Source organism: Oryza glaberrima, chromosome 4, assembly GCF_000147395.1.
Source record: "Oryza glaberrima chromosome 4, OglaRS2, whole genome shotgun sequence".
Lineage (NCBI taxonomy): Eukaryota > Viridiplantae > Streptophyta > Magnoliopsida > Poales > Poaceae > Oryza > Oryza glaberrima.
This window is the reverse complement of record NC_068329.1, coordinates 29,338,132-29,357,958: the sequence shown is the minus strand read 5'-3', so window position 1 is coordinate 29,357,958 and position 19,827 is coordinate 29,338,132. Positions and strand designations below refer to the sequence as shown.

At 43.4% G+C, this 19,827-nt stretch overlaps 3 protein-coding genes across 3 annotated transcripts; 1 reads left to right on the top strand and 2 right to left on the bottom strand.

Annotated features, from left to right (window-relative positions):
• The first annotated feature begins 69 nt into the window (after positions 1-69).
• LOC127770054 (alpha-N-acetylglucosaminidase-like) lies at positions 70-9,209 on the top strand. The gene is made up of 19 exons (XM_052295719.1): positions 70-574; positions 873-949; positions 1,487-1,698; positions 2,116-2,237; positions 2,647-2,732; positions 3,206-3,300; positions 3,585-3,666; positions 4,504-4,610; positions 5,195-5,225; positions 5,311-5,428; positions 5,579-5,626; positions 6,148-6,258; positions 6,344-6,445; positions 6,569-6,667; positions 6,975-7,085; positions 7,489-7,733; positions 8,150-8,387; positions 8,508-8,586; positions 8,666-9,209. The coding sequence occupies exons 1-19, from the start codon at positions 347-349 to the stop codon at positions 8,962-8,964; spliced, it is 2,490 nt and encodes an 829-aa protein (XP_052151679.1). The 5' UTR covers positions 70-346; the 3' UTR covers positions 8,965-9,209.
• A 323-nt stretch (positions 9,210-9,532) lies between these two features.
• LOC127770055 (D-3-phosphoglycerate dehydrogenase 3, chloroplastic-like) lies at positions 9,533-12,372 on the bottom strand. The gene is made up of 5 exons (XM_052295720.1): positions 11,713-12,372; positions 10,907-11,283; positions 10,675-10,785; positions 10,498-10,593; positions 9,533-10,414 (listed from the first exon to the last, which is right to left on the bottom strand). The coding sequence occupies exons 1-5, from the start codon at positions 12,296-12,298 to the stop codon at positions 9,743-9,745; spliced, it is 1,842 nt and encodes a 613-aa protein (XP_052151680.1). The 5' UTR covers positions 12,299-12,372; the 3' UTR covers positions 9,533-9,742.
• A 2,691-nt stretch (positions 12,373-15,063) lies between these two features.
• LOC127771488 (probable isoaspartyl peptidase/L-asparaginase 2) lies at positions 15,064-18,029 on the bottom strand. The gene is made up of 3 exons (XM_052297404.1): positions 17,572-18,029; positions 15,883-15,969; positions 15,064-15,797 (listed from the first exon to the last, which is right to left on the bottom strand). Exons 1-3 carry the CDS (start codon positions 17,965-17,967, stop codon positions 15,279-15,281), a joined length of 1,002 nt encoding a protein of 333 aa, XP_052153364.1. The 5' UTR covers positions 17,968-18,029; the 3' UTR covers positions 15,064-15,278.
• Positions 18,030-19,827: the final 1,798 nt, after the last annotated feature.

The window sequence follows — 19,827 nt, the reverse complement described above, 5'->3', positions numbered from 1 at the left end:
ATCACGTACAAAAAGACTGACGTCAAGGGCCCACCAGACCGCTCGTCATCTCCAGCAGCGCGCGGCCTGCAACCCCTTGTCGTCTTCGCTGCGCCTCCTCCCCCGTCGCCGCCTCGCCGCCCGCGACGCTCCACCTTCCAATCCCTCGCTGTCTCTCTCGCCGCTCTCGCTTTCGCCTTGCATTTTTCAAATCCCCAACCCAACCACCACCACCGCCACCGCCTTCCTCCTCCTCCCCTCTAGTTAATCCCTCCCCACACCATGCCGGCCGCCTCACCACAGTGTCGTCCCACTCCCACCCTCTTCTCCCCGGCCGCGCCCGCCGCCGCCGCCGCCGGCCGCCGCGATGCCGGCTCCCCGCTTACTCCGGGTGCTCCTGCTGCTCGTCGCGCTAGCCTGCGCCACGTCGGGGGTCGGGTGCTCCGACCCGCGGTTCCCGCACCTCGGCCGCGTCCGGGAGCTCCACCGCGGGGAGGGTCGCCCCGCGGCCGAGCAGGAGGCCGCGGCGCGCGGGGTCCTAGCGCGCCTCCTTCCGTCGCACTCCGGGAGCTTCGATTTCAGGGTCATCTCCGCGGTGAGTAGTTTTAGGGGTGGGTAACTGGGCGTGGCGTTGCGTAGTAGGCTACCCGGAGGATCGTGTGTAGTGATCGATCGGCGAGAATCTGAAGCCAGTTGATGGAGCCTGTCGCGTGATCGTGGAGTGGTTGTTGGAATGGGTCATTCGCTTATTTATTGGACAAATTAATGCCTAAATTATTTTGCGTTGGTAAAATTTGCATCTGGTATCCTGTAATGGTTAGGATTTCCCACTCCCCGGTACAGTAGTAGTACTTATCTGCAAGGACTCACAATCTGTTCCATGGAATCCACAGGACCAATGTGGTGGAAAGGCATGCTTCATTGTGGACAACCATCCATTGTTTGATGGAGAAGGGACTCCACAAGTACTGTATGTTTCTGAATTTCTCCATTTTAGCATTCATTTTGAATCGTTTTTCCAACTATTGTGTTTGTATGGGTTCTAGGTGAAATCTATTTTGCAGAAGCAGAATGTAGAGGAGTCTTCATGTAAATTATGGACATGACAACCATACTTTGTTTTAGCTCACTACAAGCCTATTAAGTTTACTATTAGTAAAATATCCATTTGTAGAGATGTTAGATGCACTGAAAACTGACTTGCCTGAAATCAAATTTCCCAATATTTTCGAATGTCTAGTTTTTCACCACTCTTCTGATTTGTGTTCTTTTGTGCATCCAAAGTGATGCTGACTATTCTGGCCACAGCATGTTCTGCTAGAATCATGCACCAGCTTCTCATTTAACTAGTTAGGTCCACTGTGCGGTGCAGAGGTTACATGCCATTATGCTATACTAGTTGAGGCTTACCTACACATTATAGTGGTTCCCCTTTTTATAAGATTCTGCTACTATTTCTACATACTGAAATCATGAGCTATACATTCCTTTCATGTATTTTTGCCAGTTTACTTGGAACAAGTGGGGTAGAAATCTCTGCTGGTCTTCATTGGTACTTGAAGCACTACTGTGCAGCACATGTATCATGGGATAAAACTGGTGGTGCACAATTATCATCAGTGCCACGTCCTGGCTCACTACCTCGTCTTCCTTCTGGTGGCATTTTGATTCAAAGACCTGTTGGCTGGAGCTACTACCAGAATGCAGTTACATCCAGTTGTAAGCTTGTTTTTACTTTATGTACAGTTTTAACACTTTATCCTGCTATATTGCCGAATTCTTATGGTGGATATGCATGCCTTCTTAAAAACGTTTTATTTTCCCACTGTTATGTACTAAGCAACATTTTCAGATTCTATTTGAAAATATTCAGGTCAGGAATAGTGCTGCATTTCCATCTCCCAAATTGATGTCCTGGATTCCATTGTTTGCTACCCATGTTTGTGTTTGAATGAGATATTTCCTGATTGTATCTCTTTGTGTTGTACTGTCCGGTGTGACTTTTAGGGTGCCTTCGGTGTCGATATTTTGTTTTATTGAATTTTATACCATGCTAACTTTGAGCAATTTTTCTCAGCTGTTACTTTTTATGGAAAGTGGAAATGATTTTCTTAAAGACTACTTTTCTCTTATAAGATTCTTTTGCTTGGTGGGATTGGGAGCGCTGGGAGAAGGAAATTGACTGGATGGCTCTTCAAGGTATCAATTTGCCTCTTGCTTTCACTGGTCAAGAAGCTATATGGCAGAAAGTTTTTCAGGTGCGTGTGTGTTCTGCTCTTTTATTAAAAAAGCTTGCTGTTCACTGATACTGAATATTTTGATCTATGCAATGTCCGTGTGTTCTTAGATCAAAAAATGTTTAAACTCTGTTACTCCCTCCATATTTTTAACTAACCATCGTCATATTAATAAATTGGAGGGATACAAAGCATCCCAAGATCTTAGGCAGAAATTTTAGCTGCTATTGATGTATTTGTGCAATATACTGAGTACTGCTTGAGAGGTAGATTAGTAAACGGTTTATCTCTAAGTGGGCAGGAAAGAATATCATCAGATTAAGTGTAGTGCCATGCTGCATTGTTTATATTTGACATGGGCATACTGTGGTGTATATTCTTCGTAACATATTGATTTACAACTCCACCCCTTCTTTGTACGCTCTTGCAGAGGTACAACATTAGTAAATCAGACCTGGATGATTTCTTTGGCGGGCCAGCATTTCTTGCATGGTCTCGGATGGCCAATATGCATGGGTAAGTCATGCTTATGTAGTTATGTTTCACGTTGGACTATTCCAATGATTCACACTACCGTATTGTGAGTCGATAAACTGTTCTTTTACATAATTTAACAAGAATGCGGTCTGTTTTTAATTTCTTTAAATATTCCTTAGCTGTGAGACCAGGACAATAGAAATTTGGAACTACCACCAGCAAAACTATTTTACTAAAAGATAGAGCTGCGACTCAAAATTTATGTAGTTTTGTCTTGTGTACAGTATCCCCCCCCCCCCCCCCCCGAACTAAGGGGGTAGTTGCTGGAAACAGTTAGCTTATCGGTTGTAAGATGAACTTATAAGTCCCTTTTTTATGAGAGATTTATACAAGCCACCATGTTGATAATATGACTTATATTGATGTTTCATATTAGTGTTTTGCTATGAGTTCAATTTTTGTTGCAAGGAACTGTAGCTCAAAGAACATGTAGTGACAAATTGATTTATCAGATGGGGCGGACCTCTTCCTCAAAGCTGGCTTGATGATCAGCTAGCTCTTCAGAAGAAAATCCTTTCTAGGATGTATGCTTTTGGCATGTTCCCAGGTGATGCAAAACAGTTGCATTTTTTTAGTGCATGGTCTTTATGTGGTATTGTGATTACATAAGCATGCATATGTTTTACAGTAGATTATTTAGCATAGTTAATATTATGTGATCTCATAAAAATATAGTGGTTTGGATTTCTCTCCTGCCATTTCTTTCAGAACTTCTCTGCTAAAATCAGATAATTTAAATAAACAAGTATGCAGTTTGCCCTTTCTAGTTGTTAAACGCTGACCCCTGTTCATTTTACATTTTAAGTTGTCTAATATCTTACATGATTGCAGTTCTTCCAGCCTTTTCTGGTAACATCCCGGCCGCACTAAGATCAAAATTTCCTTCAGCTAAAGTTACTCACCTTGGGAACTGGTGAGAATGGTTTCCTAACTAAAAGTTCTTGATTTGAATTTTGTTGTATTGCAATGATTGTTAATCATATAAAGTTATACTTGCAGTTTTGGATTTATGTATTACTGCTCAATTCCTAGCACATCTGCTCATATAAGTTTTACAGTATATCGCTATTCACCAACATTGTCTTTTGGTGATATTTTCAATATGCCATAATAAATTTCCATTCAATATTCTGCATGTCTTGCACATCTGAGTGCTTTTAATTGTTGATTAAATCAATCTTGAATCATTCAACAAATTATTGTTTTCTTCCCAGAAACAGTTGTACTTCAGATTCATAACGGCATATATTCTAGGTCATCTCATTTCACTACAGGCGCATCTTTGTATCATTCATCAATAAAATAAATATTACTCTATCTATTTAGAAATATAAGGCCCATAGTTTTTGCAAACATATTTCAAAATATAAGGCATGCATGGAGAATTAGGCTCTCTCTTGTGCGCGCACACCCTCATTTATCTTTCCTGCTCTCTTCAACATTTATTACAAAATTAGAAAACATACACACTAACTATTCTCTCCTGAGACATTAGCACCATGGCTTTCATGGTCATTTGTCACCACTATTCTCTTGGCTTTATCATCTCTGTAATGTTGTCCACACGTGGCCAAAATAAGCCTTATAAAGTGAAGTAGAGTGAGTTCTATTTTCTTAATTTATGCCAGCCATTTTCTCCAACACTGTTGGTTAACACAGTCTTATGATTTATACATGTATTCACTTATGTTGATTTTGCAGCTATATTGAAGTTAAATGAGCTTATTTGATTCTCTTGTTTGATATTAAGGTTCACAGTTGACAGCAACCCCAGGTGGTGTTGCACATATCTTCTGGATGCATCTGATCCCTTATTTGTAGAAATTGGGAAGCTTTTTATTGAAGAACAAATCAGAGGTATAATGCATGATTTCCACTACTTAATTAATGGTGCTTCAGTATCAGACCTAAAGTCATGTTTTAGTTCTGAAACTAAATTCCTAACTAGAAAAGTTCACAGCAGATATTCCTAAGTTTCACTATTTTTCACTGGTTGTATTTCTAACTTGTGTATTTTTGTGCTGAGAATAACTGAATTGTTTGTGATAATTATTCGAGGGTACAAACGAATTAATTAAATACTACAAAGTTGAAAAATGGATTTTAAACAGCTTTCTAAGAAATTCATATATAGAAAGTATCTGCAAAAATCACACAGTTTAGGAGCTTGGGAAGCGTGCGCATTTATCCTCCATTCTATTCCTTAGAGGAACACACCGTAACCAATCAGTTTTGTTTAATCCACAAGTGTTGGTTTTTCATTTAAGTAGAGAGTAGTAGTCATCAGCACAAGTGTTGATGTGCAGTATTCACCTATTATTCATTGAATAACTTGTTTCATTAATCCCTTCCACGACATTTTATATTCCATGGTAAAAACAGAAGAATAACACAAAATTGTTAATATTAACATGTACGGGAGGTTCTCTTGTTCTTTGCAGAATATGGTGGGACAAGTCATGTGTACAGCTGGTATGGTTTCTATAATCTGCATTATTAGTGATTCCCATTTTATGCATGCCAATTTTTATTTTGATGACATCTTCAATCCATCTAGTGATACTTTTGATGAGAACACCCCTCCGCTAAGCGATCCAAATTATATCTCTTCGTTGGGTGCTGCAACATTCCGGGGAATGCAAAGCGGTGATGATGATGCTATTTGGTTAATGCAAGTAAGTAGATGGATTGGTCTGTAGAAACCATTTCCTTGGTTTTTATCCAGATCCATAATTTTCCTATACAGTCGTCAAGATTTTTCTTCTTGTATGAAAACATCCTTGATTAGTTCGATATGCAATTCTAACATGCATTATTCTTTGCAGGGTTGGTTGTTTTCTTATGATCCTTTCTGGGAACCCCCACAAATGAAGGTGAAATTTTATCGTATAGTTTTTGTATGTACAGTTCTACTTTTATGAATATGTTAAGATGTTTAGATAAGTTATGCCAGAGAGTTAGGATGTTTGATATAACAAAAGGTAATCATATGTTGTTAGGTGATACCTTTTCATTTGGCTTAGCAAGTCTTTTGTCAGTCGTCTTATGTTAATTGAGAAATCCATGTCTGCAGTGATATAGACCTGTTGTTTGTAGCAAAATATGTTCAGGCTATACATAAGCAAAATCGACTGTTACAACTGGCATCTAATCACAAACTTAAAGCAATGCTGTTCTAATACAGAGCACAAACTAGCTCTGTTTCTTATCTTTAAGTCAAATCCTTAAGTGCATAATTTCTGCAACTTTTCTGGTGAAAAGAATAACAACTTGTGAACACGAACATGGGGTGTTTCTGGCTACTACATCAATAAATTATTGTTCTTCCCTATTTCAAGCATGCAGCTTTTACTTTTCTAGTCATATGTTTAACATCAAATTCCTTGGTGGTTAGGCACTGCTGCATTCTGTTCCAGTTGGCCGAATGATTGTTCTTGATCTATATGCAGAAGTGAAACCAATATGGATCAACTCTGATCAGTTTTATGGTGTCCCTTACATCTGGAAAGTTCTCCTTCTCTCTACTGTTTTTTTTTCTTTCCTTTTTTTGTATTAGAGGAATTCATATGCTACTTTTTTTTTAATCCAGGTGCATGCTTCATAATTTTGCTGCGGACTTTGAAATGTACGGTGTTTTGGATATGGTTGCTTCTGGGCCGATTGATGCTCGACTAAGTGCGAACTCTACAATGGTACACCATTAACTTAATCAGCTGTTTCTTCTAGTAAGTTAGCATATAGAATTATGACATATGCTAGTCTTTTTACTAAGTTGTTTTTTTTATAAAAAAAAATTGAACTACTTGTGTTTGAAGGTTGGAGTTGGCATGTCTATGGAAGGTATTGAGCAAAATCCTATTGTTTATGACCTGATGTCGGAAATGGCCTTTCATCACAGACAAGTGGATCTACAGGTGAAATTATACAAACCATTTTCTGGAAGCACTTAATCTGCACTATATGTGTTCTCTCTCTTTTTTTTAATAATTTGCATGTGCTTTATAGCATCATCTGATGTCCTTAAGAAACAGTATAGATTGCTGTTTGGTATACATTTTGGAGTTAACTGGTGTGTCAGGTTGTCTGGTTATGTGCTTTGCAGCAAATGAGCCATGCTACTTGTTATGTGGTTTTCTTGTTTTTATTGCTTTGAACTTTTCTCTCTGAGCTTGATAATGAGTGTGGCTAGTTTTGGCTTGATCAGATTTTCATTATTTCCAGGTGTGGGTTGAGACATATCCAACAAGAAGATATGGGAAGTCAATTGTGGGGCTGCAAGATGCTTGGAAAATTTTATACCAAACTCTTTATAATTGCACAGATGGTAAAAATGTAAGCTTTGATATTCTCCATGTGTCATATTTACCGATTGTAACGTGTATCTATTTTCATCCAACGATAGACAGACATATATAGGAATGGCAGTCATGTGAAGTGGAAAAACTATAAATTACTCCCTCCATTTCATATTATAAGGCTTTCTATGTCTAGATTCATTAACATCTATATAAATGTGGGCAATGCTAGAAAGTCTTATAATGTGAAACGGAGGAAGTATCTTTTAGTACAATTAATAATCTAAAATTTATCTTTATTTTGTAGAAGTTACAGCTTATTCTGTGTAATCCAATATATTTTGAATGGAAGCACATATAAATTTACTCGTAGTCCTATGATTTTCAGAACTTTGATTGTTTTCGTTTCTGATATTTTAGCTTTTTTCTTTTGGCTACAGGACAAAAATAGGGATGTGATAGTGGCATTCCCAGATGTTGAACCTTTTGTTATTCAAACACCAGGATTGTATACAAGTAGTAGCAAAACGTATTCGACAAAGTTATCTAAGAATTACATTGCAGTGGATGCATCCAATGATGAATATGAACATCCACATCTATGGTATGACACCGATGCTGTTATACGTGCCCTAGAGCTTTTTCTTCGATATGGAGATGAAGTATCTGACAGCAATACCTTCAGGTGAGAGTGCAGGTTTTCTAGTTAGTACTAATGCCAGTGCTTTCTGAATGACTGGATTAAAAATATTATATGAATTTTAAGAGAAAGTCATATTTTTCAGATAATGGAATGACAAGCCATATACTCCCTCCGACCCTAAATATTTGACGCTGTTGACTTTTTAAAACATGTTTGACCATTCGTCTTATTCAAAAACTTTTGTAAAATATGTAAAACTATATGTATACATAAAAGTATATTTAACAATGAATCAAATGATAGGAAAAGAATTAATAATTACTTAAATTTTTTGAATAAGACGAACGGTCAAATATATTTAAAAAAGTCAACGACGTCAAATATTTAGGGACGGAGGGAGTATATGTTTGTAGCATCAAGTGGTGGCGTTAATTTAAATCATTTTTTTACATTAACAGGTATGACCTTGTGGATTTAACTCGTCAAACTCTGGCTAAATATGCCAACCAGGTCTTTGTAAAGATCATTGAAAGCTACAAATCAAACAACGTGAACCAAGTGAGCAATCTCTGTCAGCACTTCATTGACCTTGTTAATGACCTAGACACACTGTTGGCCTCCCATGAGGGATTTCTTCTTGGCCCTTGGTTGGAAAGTGCCAAGGGTCTTGCCAGAGATAAAGAGCAAGAAATGCAGGTGTCCTTTTTTTTCCTGACGTCCTAAGCACTTCTTTCTTTCAAAGTACTTGAATTCCAGAAACTTTCCCACCATCATTCATAGCATTGCTGATGTACAACTGTTTCTAATTCGGTGCAGTATGAGTGGAATGCTCGAACACAAATTACGATGTGGTTTGACAACACCAAAACGAAAGCTAGCCTGCTTCGTGATTATGGTGAGGCACATACCATTCACACACTATAGCCTCTGTACCGTTTTTCTGTGATTTTCTTTTCCTAACAAGTTTCACACAGCAAATAAATACTGGAGCGGCCTGCTGCGAGACTACTATGGACCAAGGGCTGCCATCTACTTCAAGTACTTAATATTGAGCATGGAGAAAAAAGAACCTTTTGCTCTGGAGGAATGGAGGAGGGAATGGATTAGCCTCACAAACAACTGGCAGAGCGATTGGAAGGTCTTTCCAACCACAGCTACGGGAGACGCTCTGAACATCTCCCGGACACTTTACAAGAAGTACCTGCACGACGCTGACTTAATTCAGCCAGAAGGTATTATACGACTGCGAGATTTGAAGAATACACCTTGGTAAATGAACTGGGGTTGTTGCAGCTGTAATGCCTTCTTTTTCATGAACATGAAACGAAACAGTGTCGTCGATACTAGTCTATTTCTATTTGTACTGTATCCGTATTTGGCATGGCTGAGACGGTAAATCCGCTGTACCTACTACGCTGAACATGTTTCTGCAGGCTCGGTATACATGATATTCAGATTTTTGTGCTGTGCCTGCTACGCAATTCATATTTCCTACTAAACGTTAGCTATTGCATTGTAGATCCCGTCTCTGAGAATGTTTTTTTTTAAGGCATGCTGAAGATTTGCTTCTAGTCGGCAGTGTGAAAAGGGTTCTTGCTCTCTGGCCTGCAGTCAGCTTATAGCTCTCCATAATCTCTGGCCTGCAGTCAGCTTATAGCTCTCCATAAGATTGTTAAGACTCCAAGCTCTGAGAAGTAATGCTTTAACCGAAATGCACTTGCAAAGGAAATATAAGCAGGGCTATAAGCTAGGCTTACTTAACTATCAACAGATTATCCGGTCACAAAGCCTAAAAGCAGAAATGGCAAGCAAAAAATGTATCACATAGAACACAGTAAACATAGATTAACAGAGGGCTTCTTATTAATAAGCACCATGTTCAAACCTAAGCCAGATTAATCAAGACACTGCATCAAACTCGACAAACAGCACCATAACCCAAAAAAGGCTTATTCCAACGAGAACCATCAGTCCTCTAGATCCTGATTAAATAGCTAGCTACATCAAAATTGCACACCATGTTTGCAGCTTCAAACATACAACGCATGAATCTAGAGCTTGAGGAAAACGAATTCTTCAATCGCCGGAATCTCCCCAATCTTTGTCAGTGTGCTCTTTTTAGGTTCCTCATCAACACCAATCGCCATGACGGCATGCTTGCGAGGAGCGATTCTTCCAACACTCATGAAACTGACATTAACATTCTCCTCACCAAGGACACTTCCTACTGCGCCGATCATACCAGGTTGATCGACCTGCCTGCAAAGGATCAGGCTTCCTTCCAAGCTCACATCAACCTGGAATGATCCAACCTTTGTCAGATGGGGGATGCCATCCTTCACCTTCCCCTCAACAGTGATCTCTCCACTCTCCGATATTGCACTGGGAAATTTGGACTCAACATGGGCAATATGAACTTGGATGTAGTCAATAGGTGTCTCGGGTGAGCCATCCAACAAGATTCTCTCCTCAGTGATACGAACTCCCCTCTGTTTCGCAGTGAAGTCAGCATTGACCAGATTGACGAAAACACTGGAGATTGGTTCGATCAACCCCTTGGTGATCATTGCACGAAGAAGTCTCGTGTCAAGATCATCAGGAGCCCTTGCAGAAGCATAGGTCACTTTCACGGACTTGATACCACCGCCACCAGCCACTAGCTGCACAGCCAGGCGCCCAAGCTTCTCTGCGAGCACAACATAAGGTGCAAGCTCTGACAGCACCTGAACAAATCACAAGGATGTAAGATAAAAATCAAATGCCATGTGGAATAAGTTGGATTTAGCAGAAAACAATAGATTCATACCTCAGCAGGAACCATTGGTGCGTTGACTGCTGAAGCTGCAAGTTCCCCTTTCAGAGCTCCAATAACAGCTTCAGCTATTTCAATAGCCACTCCTTCCTGGGATTTTCAGATATTTATCATTTTGGTATCTAGTATAACAGAACACAAAGGGATAGCATTCTGAGCTAATTCGCATACCTGTGCTTCAACTGTGCTGGCACCAAGGTGTGGTGTTACAGTAACATTCTCATGCAGCACTAATTTGCTGTCTGGTGCCGGTGGCTCTTTAGTGAACACATCAAGAGCAGCCTAAAGCAGAGGGATAAACAAAAAAATTAGCATGACTCTGGGAAACAAGCTGTTCAAAAATAATTCACCGGATGTCAGCATGAAATGAAAAAAGGATGTAGACTAAGAGAATCAAACATACCTGTGCAACTATTCCTGAATCAAGAGCCCTGACTAGAGCATCTTCATCAATTACACCACCACGCGCAACATTTATAATTCTAACACCCTTCTTCATCTTAGCGAAAGTTTCATCATTGAGCATCTTGTTTGTTGCAGGGGTAAGAGGCATATGCAACGAGATAAAGTCAGCAGTTGTCAAAGCGTCTTCCATGCTCACTAGCTCAACTCCAATTGCATGGGCACGATCAGCAGAAGCATACGGATCGTGTGCAATCACATGCATTCCCAAACCTTTAGCACGACGAGCGACTTCTGACCCAACCTTTCCAAATCCAAGAATTGCAAGAGTTTTACCAACGAGAGATACACCCACATACTTGTTGCGCTGCCATTTACCTATACAAGACACATTGTTAAGAACATGGGAACTCATCATAATTGAAAAAGTATGTTGCCCTTCTTCCGAAGATGCCATTCGAAGATTGCATGGCAGATGCTTCATCTAAGACTACCCTTACTCCACATTTTCACATCTTCATGCATCTAGCTTTGTCAACTGAAGCAGATATTAACTTTTTCTGATTATGTCAAATTGAATGAAGTAACGAAAGTAATCTCTGAGGACTGCTTCTAGTGAAAAAGCACCCATTCGTGTTTCTCGATTTGCTAGCAATTCATCAAACAGACGTTCTAGCACGATCCACTGTTACAGGTGCCACGTTGATGCAAGATTTTTTTAATGCTTTAAACAGAGATCGAGACAAGTACAGTATCATTTTTTAAAGAGGTGTCTTTTCCAGACTTGAGGAGGGTGTGCGCACTCACCAGCCTTGAGCGACGCGTCGGCCTGGGCGATGTTCCTGGACATAGCGGTGAGCAGCGCGATGCCGTGCTCGGCCGCGGCGACGGTGTTCGCCGTGGGCGCGTTGACGACGAGGCACCCGTGCTCGGTGGCGGCGGCGAGATCGACGTTGTCGATCCCGACCCCGGCGCGCCCCACGACGCGGAGCCTTCCCCCGGATGCCTCGAACACGTCGCGCCCCACCTTGGTCCCCGACCGCACGATGAGCGCGTCGCAGAGCGGGATCTTGGCGCGGAGCTCCTCGGGGGAGAGGCCGTAGGAGCAGTCCACGTTGGCGAACCCCCGGAGCAGCTCGAGCCCCGCGGCGCCGAGCTTCTCGGCCACGAGCACCGTCGGCTTCCCCGGTACGGCACCCGCGGCGGGCTCCGACGGCGCCGCGGTCGACGCGGCGGGCGCCGCGGCCGCGGCGGCGGCGGAGAGGCGGCCCCGGCGCGCGGCGCGGAGCGGGAGGCGGAGGAGCGAGGGAGGCACCGCTCGGTGGTGGTGGTGGGACGGGAGGAGGACGCGGTGGTGGGTGGTGGTGGCGGTGGTCTGGGACGGCGCCGCCATGGCGAGGAGGAGGAGGGGTTTGGGGTTTTTGGGGGAAACCGAGGAAGGAGGAGGAGGCGGCGATGTGGGTGGGCTTTGGTGGGTGCGTGCGGCGCTTTTACTTATAGCGAGGTGAGGAGGTGAGCCCACGAGAGTGAGGTGAGAGATCAAATTGGTTGGCACCTACCTAACCTTGATTGAGGAGGCCGATTTGGGGTCACTCACTTGGTTGGTCAAGTACTAGCAAAATGGCAAATTTAAAACTGCCTAGTTGAACTGATGAATATGTAAATCTAATACTGTCTCTATTCTAAAACATAGTAATCTAAAATTGAATAAAACGCGTCGTGGTATTGCAAATCATCGTAGTACTATAACAAAACAGATGATCTATCTAGTTTCATGATACCAAAGTACGTTTCATTTAATTATAGATTATTATATTTCGTAACAAAAAAAAGGTACTGCATAGTAGTGTAGTATTGTAATATTTTGGCTTAGCACTGATAGATTGGACATACACACAAACACGATCAAATTTGCTGAGCTGCTGCTACATTGGCAAGGGGAAAAGTCTCCTGGGAGGATGAAAAGTCTCATTGATCCTTATACTAGGGTGAGCGTGACAGACCAGTAGTAGTAGCTCTGGTGAGCAACACTCGTACGCTTGTTGGTACGTCCATTGCTGCGGTAGGTGGTATGCTACTATGCTGAACGAGCGAGGCGCAAACCGTGCAAGGCAAATTCTTCTCCTACCAACAAAACGGAAAAGATCTGCACCCAGCGCCGCCTACTTTGCCGAGGTTTTTTCCTCCCCTGTGTGCTCAAAAAGCCTCGTCCTTTACACATCATCACGTAATGGCAGGAGGCCCGGACGCAGGTGGTCCGGTCCCTCTGAGAAATGGCACCACTTCTGGTCCACCACGTCAGTGTGCTCAAGAGGAAAAAAAAAAACGGTGGGCCACGCGCACACACACGCACACGGCAGTGGAGTACTCGTGATGCATCGAGCACCCTAGCCGAGTACTGCCTCCATTCCTTTAAAAAAACAATCTAAGTATAGAATATGACGTATCTTAATATTATAAATCTGAATATATATAATATATTATATCTGTTTTATATTTGTTTTTTTATGTGACGAAGAAAGTAGACGAGATATTCTTAAGTGGGCGGTTGGTGGCTGGCTGGACCGACGGCGGCCACGGCCCGATGCCGATGCGCGCGCGGGGGCGCGACGACATAACACAACAACAAACGCATCGCTTCGCGAATCGCAGCACGGGGTCAAAACACAGAAGCGCCGGGCGATCGCGATCGCCGCAGCCGCGCAGCGCAAGCTGGTGGCCGCGGAGCCGTTGGAAGACGGGAATCTGACGGCCGGCTTGGCTGAATGGCTGATCGATTCGCGATTTCGCATTACATCTGCACGCCGAAAAGGAGAGGTTTCGGGCTTTCACTGCGGAGTGGCACAGTTACATTGCACATGGACGCGATTGTTGTTGTCTGCCTCAAGTGGCCATATACAATAAACAAGCAAAGAGTCGTGTTGGAATCTTCGGTCCGACTAATTTTTTGTTTAGCGCCGCATTAGCTAAAGCTATAGCTACCAGTTTGTCGGTTCTGATTGCTACACTAAACACTACAGTAATATGGCTTAGTCGTAGAATCCGTGATCCAACAATACACCTGATGGCCTGATGGCTGATCTGCCCTGATCGGATGCTCTACTGATTAGGGGATTTAGTGGAGTAGTACACGGGCGGCCAACAAGTACGTGACTAATCCAGAGGGAGGATGAGGCTGGCAAGGTGTGCTGTCTGCAATTCATCAAATCCTTTCGCCACCTAAGTGATGACATCACTTGAGCACCAACTTGCCCTTTGGTATTTCATCCAACTAACAACATGCATGCCGTGCTCAGTCGAACTGTCGGAATAGGTACGATCATATGATCATATGGTATTCCTTGGATAACAAAAAGAAAAGTTGAACTAACGCAAGAACCGGTTGGGACATTCACAGAAATGGCCACTGCCACGAACAACTTACAGTTTAAATGGTGCGTAGATGCCAGAGGCAAAGTGGGGCCAGAAAAATGGAGATGAGAAAAAGATTGAGGCCCCCGTCGTTTAGCCTAATACGGATAATATTAGCAAAGTAATAATAATTTGTGAGTAATATATATATATATATATATATATATATATATATATATATATATATATATATATATATATATATATATATATATATATGCTCTTAGCGGTTTAAATTCTAATGTCGAAAAATAAACTTTGATGAGAAAACTTTGATATCAACTCTAATTTATTTTAAAAAAATTTAAATGTTGGCAACTGATGCTGAATAGGGAAATGATGAGAGCTTGAAAGTCAGAGCAGGTAAGATAGATGGGCCTTATATCTATGTGCGACAACCAATTATGGGCCGGAGCAATTTGAGAGCCTATACAAGATCACAGTCCAGGAATCAATAGCAGGAAGTCCAACCAAAGAAACCCTTTGCTCTTCAGTAAACTTCTCCCTAAGACCTTCTTCGGTTCGGAAGGGGTTGAAGGGGATTGAAGGTGTCTGAGGGGAAATAAATCCACACTATAATAGGTGTGGAATAAATCCCCTCCAATTACTTCCTCCCTTTTAGGATTAACCGAACATATCCTACACTAGCGCAACACACGCTAACTCCAGTTTAGAGCGATTTGATGTACAGAATTGAGAGAGACAGTGAGGAAATAGCTACAGAACAGAAAACATGTCACACCTCGGTAGCAATATAACTTTTCACATTATTATTTCCAGACGAATTATCGCCATCATCGTCATTATTCAAGCCCACCTCCAATCTTCCCAATCCACTAATTAATACCCACTAATTCTAGCCCACGAACACACGGGAGGCGGCCCATGACCCCAAGACACCACTCTATGGCAATCGCATGATGGCCACAGGCCCACGCACGCACGCACAAAGGCTGCCCACCTCACTCCCAGATGCCGACCTCCATGAATCCGTCCTCGGTGGCGCACCCCCTGAACATGCCGGTGCAGTTGAACCCGTACGCCACCTCGCCCGTGCTGGACACGGCGATGAGCCCCGCGAACCCTTCGTCGAGCCGCTCCTTGACGCAGTAGTCGACGGCCTCCTGCAGCCCGGCGCCCCTGTACTCCATCACGGCGGCGACGTCGCGCGCGAGCGTGGAGCGGATGATGGCCTCGCCTTCCCCCGTGCACGACACCGCGCACGCACCGCACGCGTAGGTCCCCGACCCGATCAGCGGCGAGTCGCCGATGCGCCCCGTCATCTTGTTCATCAGCCCGCCCGTGGACGTGGCCGCCGCGGTGTGGCCGCTGGAGTCCACCACCGCGCACCCCACCGTCTCTGGCGCGTAGATGCTGATGGGGAGGCCGTTCATCACCATGCCGTTGCCGTGGCTGTTGTCCGACGACACGGCCTGCGCGCCGCACGTCTCCGACCCGGACAGCGGGATACGGTAGTCAAACTGCTCGTACCAAATTAATCACCGTTAGATGTCAGCAATTTTCAAGTAATGTACACGAGTCAATGAAATGTAATGATCGACGGACCAAGATGCTGTTGGCCTCCTTGGCGAGCTTCAGCATGCCGACGTTGTCCTCGGTGATGAAGTAGCTGTTGTCGACGACCTCTAGACCCTGCAAACAGTGACCACAGAGAAAAAAAATCAGACCAGTCCAAATCCATTTTGATTATAATCAAATCTATCTTAAAAACGTTTCTTAACTACTAATACTCCTGTACTTGGCTACGCAGCCACCACTACACCGTGAGATCTGCAGGATTCGGGTGGACCACGCTGGTAGGACGGATTCCTCCTGCAGCTGCTGGTCCTGCCAAAATTCGACCGGGCAGAAAGAAACAGGAGCAGCGCCGAAGCTGGCACAGTGGAGAGCCTGCCTAGCTGTGCACAGAATCCATCCTAGTACATGCTAGTAGTTGCTACAGTGCCACGGAGTAGTTGGTTCTAGTGTTTACTTTTGTTTAGTGAAGAAAAATGTTTTTTCCGGCACATGCATCGGACTGGTCATTTCATTTTTAGTGCTCCTAGGCTTTGCTTGGTGTGGGTGGCTGGGTGCTACACAATCTTGACTTGAGGACTCGAACGACTATACTACTAGGCGATACAAAATACCGCAGGAAGGTTTAACACGAATCGTGTCGACCAAATAAATGAAAAAAAAAGGATTTGGTAGGTGCAAACCTGCATGGCGGCTATTGATGCATGTTGGGTGGCACTTTTTTAGTTTTCTTTTTTCTCAGCACTTGATGTAAGGGAAAGAAATGAATACCTTCGCCAACACTAACGAAGAAATTACTACACCTACAAGCTAATGGCCGCTCTAGCGATTGATAGGGAAATTCAAGCACAGCAGGAGGCAGTTGCGCCGCTGTTGCTTTCATTGATACTACTAGAAACCAGCTCGTTTTTGGTCCACAGCTTTCTCCAAAGACCCGGGGACGAAAAGGCGACAGCACGTGAAGGCGTGCACAAGCATAAACAAAAAGGAAAATGGTAAAACTCGTGAGCAAAAACACAGAAAAATTTTCAGATGCGTGGATGTATTTGTATGCACATGCAGCAAAAACATAGAAATTGTTAAGCAAGATTGCTTAACTTGTTGGCCTATTGAATTAAACCTCTATCACATCAATTGTATTTCCCACTAAATCACGTAAAGCTAGATAAGCATGCAACTCACATAGTTAGATGACATGTTCACCCAAATGACTCAATAGGATTAAGGGATATAGAAAAAAACGAAACTAAAGATTTCTTGCACTTATATCCTACAAATAAGCTAACAGAAAAAAGGTTACTTTTTTTTTCATGTAAAGCCGTAGTAGGATTCACATGCATGTGTTGTCGTGTTGGAATGGAATCTTGCTGGATTGAACTGTGCAAGGAAACAAGGAGCCATTTTTGGTAATGCAGAGCTGTTGCTGCTCTGTTTACTGTTTGGAGGTTCATGTTGCACACTTGTACATGGCTTCCCGGACGTCATTTACACGTGTCGAACATGTCCCAGTTTTTAATTATTTCCTACCACCATTAGATTTTGGCTGTCCGGTATTAATATCCGTCGTTCCCTCGTGCCATGTCCACAGAATAATTCCACATTAAAAATGTTTTGTTAATTAGCGTGCAGAGGCAGGTTAGATTAACCAGGAAATTAGCATAATTAATTGGAAGGGATTTATTAGTTGGGGTGTGGGTTAATTAGCGAAAGATAATTTACCTGGTCGCGCGCGAACTGCTCGGCGCCGTCGAAGGCGAGGTAGGAGTGGGGGGACTTGTCCATGACGAGGCGGGCGAGGGAGACGGGGTTCTTGACGGTGGAGACGCCGGAGACGGCGCCGCAGCGGCGGCCGCGGCCGTCCATGATGCTGGCCTCCATCTCGACGGTGCCGAGGCGGGTGAGCGCGGAGCCCCTCCCGGAGTTGAAGAAGGGATCGCTCTCCAGCTCCCGCACCACGGCCTCCACGACGTCCAGCGCCGCCGCGCCGGAGCGCAGCGCGTCCACGCCCACCTGCAGGCACCGCGCCAGCACGCGCTTCGCCTCCTCCTGCCTGTGCTCCGGCAGGTTCGGGTCCACCCCGGCGCCGCCGTGGATCGCAATGGCCCACCTCGCCATCGACGTAGTATTTCCTAGGCGTTCTCCTGTGCTTCTGCTTGTGTTGCTGTGAATTGTGCGTGCGTTGCGATGGGATGGCGCGGCAGATGGTGGGTATTTATAGGGGTCGGACGTGAGGGGTTTCCGCCGCTGGGTTGGTTATGGAGATCTCGAGTCCGGGAGGGGGCACCGCATGGGTCGTGTATTTTGTGCGTGACCGCGACCGCGTCGCGTGTGTGTTTTCGAGCCAGGCTGGGCGACACCCAACTGTAGCCAACGCCGTTGTTTGTTTGTTTTTCTTTCTTTTGGGAAGGGGGGCGGCGTTGGCGCAGAAGATCCGAGGCGTGATTCTGTGGAATCCAGACAAGCAGGCGCAAGTTGGGAATCAGGGGCGGATGCGCACTCACGCAGTTAAACACAACACGAGATGCTAGGGAATCTGCACTTGTTAATTAGACTAATCTCCTTGGGTCGCGTGGGATTCTACGGCCTAAATCGCTGTCGCTTGTATTTTTTATCGCGGTTATAAAGCTTCTAGTTCCTTCAGCAGGAATGAAATTTGGGTGGTATTTCGGAAGAGGATTTTGATCCCTCGGAGGGATATCCTCTCGTTGCTTGGCTGTCACTTAAATGGTTATGAAAAAAATTTAAAAAATTTAAAAAAATATATTAACATGTGATATATCACTCTACAAACAGGCAAGTAAAAAAATTAACTTCTACATCTCACAATAAAAAAAACAAATTTGACTCTAAATATACGTTAACTAGCTGCGGTTTAATTTGTTTCTTTCGTTACGAGATGTAGAAGTTGAATTTGAACTTGTATGTTTGTAGAGTGTTATATCACATGGTAATACACATTCTCATTTTTTTTTCAAATTTTTTCATGACCATTTGAGTGACATGCAAAGAACGAGGGGATATTCTCTCGATGGATTAAAATAGTTTCCCGTGGGATTTCTCGGTTTGCTGCGATTCGCGATGCATTTGGATATCCTACAGTTTTGCAAGGAAAGTGGGAGGTGTATATTTTTCTGCCAGTTCTTTCATGTTTGTGACGCATATTAGATTTCTGTGTATAGTAGTATAGTACTAGTACACAGCGAAATATTGTGGAAGGTTGTTTACAAATGGCAGCCGTTCCACTCTCAAAATGAAACTAATGGATTCTGTGAGATATCAGGCCTTTAAAGGCAAGGAATAAATGCTTATATCTGGAGTAAACTCAGAAGATTCCTGTTCTTCGGAATATACTCCGCTGTAATCTCGGGTTTAATTTTAGCACCCTGATTCGTATCTGTCACAATGAGGAAAGTGTAAACAAGGATTCCGTGGAAACTGCAGAGTAATTACGTGCGTGATTTTGATCGAATTCTTAAGGGCGTGGATTGTAATTAATCTGCTACTTGCATTCTTTTTGGACGAACAATAGTAGCTGATCCGGTGGAACGAGGCATAAACAAGAACATGTTCTTCCCAGATTCGTTTTAATCTCCTCCTCGGAAGCAAAATATAGTTTCAGACCAAACGAATCGGTGACGCACTTGCATTTTTTCGATCCAACCAAGGACGTGACATGCACAATAGCGCATTTCCTGATCGATTGGAGCAAGCAGAATTAACGTGGCCTGTCAACTTTTCATCGCAATTACAGTGAACGCTTCTGCTACGCTAAGTGTAGACGTGACACCTCGCTAGTGCTTTTCCTAAAAAAAAAGGGGGTAATGAAAAGGTGTTTACAATTCAGACCTCGCTGGTGCGCTCTGAACTTTCAATACTCCAAATTGCAATCTTTCAGTACTTCAATTGTGCTTTACAAATTAAATAACTCTTTTAGTCAAGGTTAGTCAGCAAAATGAAATTAGCTACTGCAATCCC

Excerpts from the sequence above, each read along its gene's own strand:
- LOC127770054 (XM_052295719.1), top strand. The coding sequence starts at position 347 with ATGCCGGCTCCCCGCTTACTCCGGGTGCTCCTGCTGCTCGTCGCGCTA. Across the intron at positions 2,238-2,646 it reads TATGGCAGAAAGTTTTTCAG|AGGTACAACATTAGTAAATC; the intron begins GTGCGTGTGTGT and ends ACGCTCTTGCAG. Across the intron at positions 5,429-5,578 it reads ATGCTATTTGGTTAATGCAA|GGTTGGTTGTTTTCTTATGA; the intron begins GTAAGTAGATGG and ends TATTCTTTGCAG.
- LOC127770055 (XM_052295720.1), bottom strand. The coding sequence starts at position 12,298 with ATGGCGGCGCCGTCCCAGACCACCGCCACCACCACCCACCACCGCGTC. Across the intron at positions 10,786-10,906 it reads ATTCAGGAATAGTTGCACAG|GCTGCTCTTGATGTGTTCAC; the intron begins GTATGTTTGATT and ends CCTCTGCTTTAG. Across the intron at positions 10,594-10,674 it reads CCAGCACAGTTGAAGCACAG|GAAGGAGTGGCTATTGAAAT; the intron begins GTATGCGAATTA and ends TGAAAATCCCAG.
- LOC127771488 (XM_052297404.1), bottom strand. The coding sequence starts at position 17,967 with ATGGCGAGGTGGGCCATTGCGATCCACGGCGGCGCCGGGGTGGACCCG. Across the intron at positions 15,970-17,571 it reads AGCAGTTCGCGCGCGACCAG|GGTCTAGAGGTCGTCGACAA; the intron begins GTAAATTATCTT and ends CACTGTTTGCAG. Across the intron at positions 15,798-15,882 it reads AGGAGGCCAACAGCATCTTG|TTTGACTACCGTATCCCGCT; the intron begins GTCCGTCGATCA and ends TGGTACGAGCAG.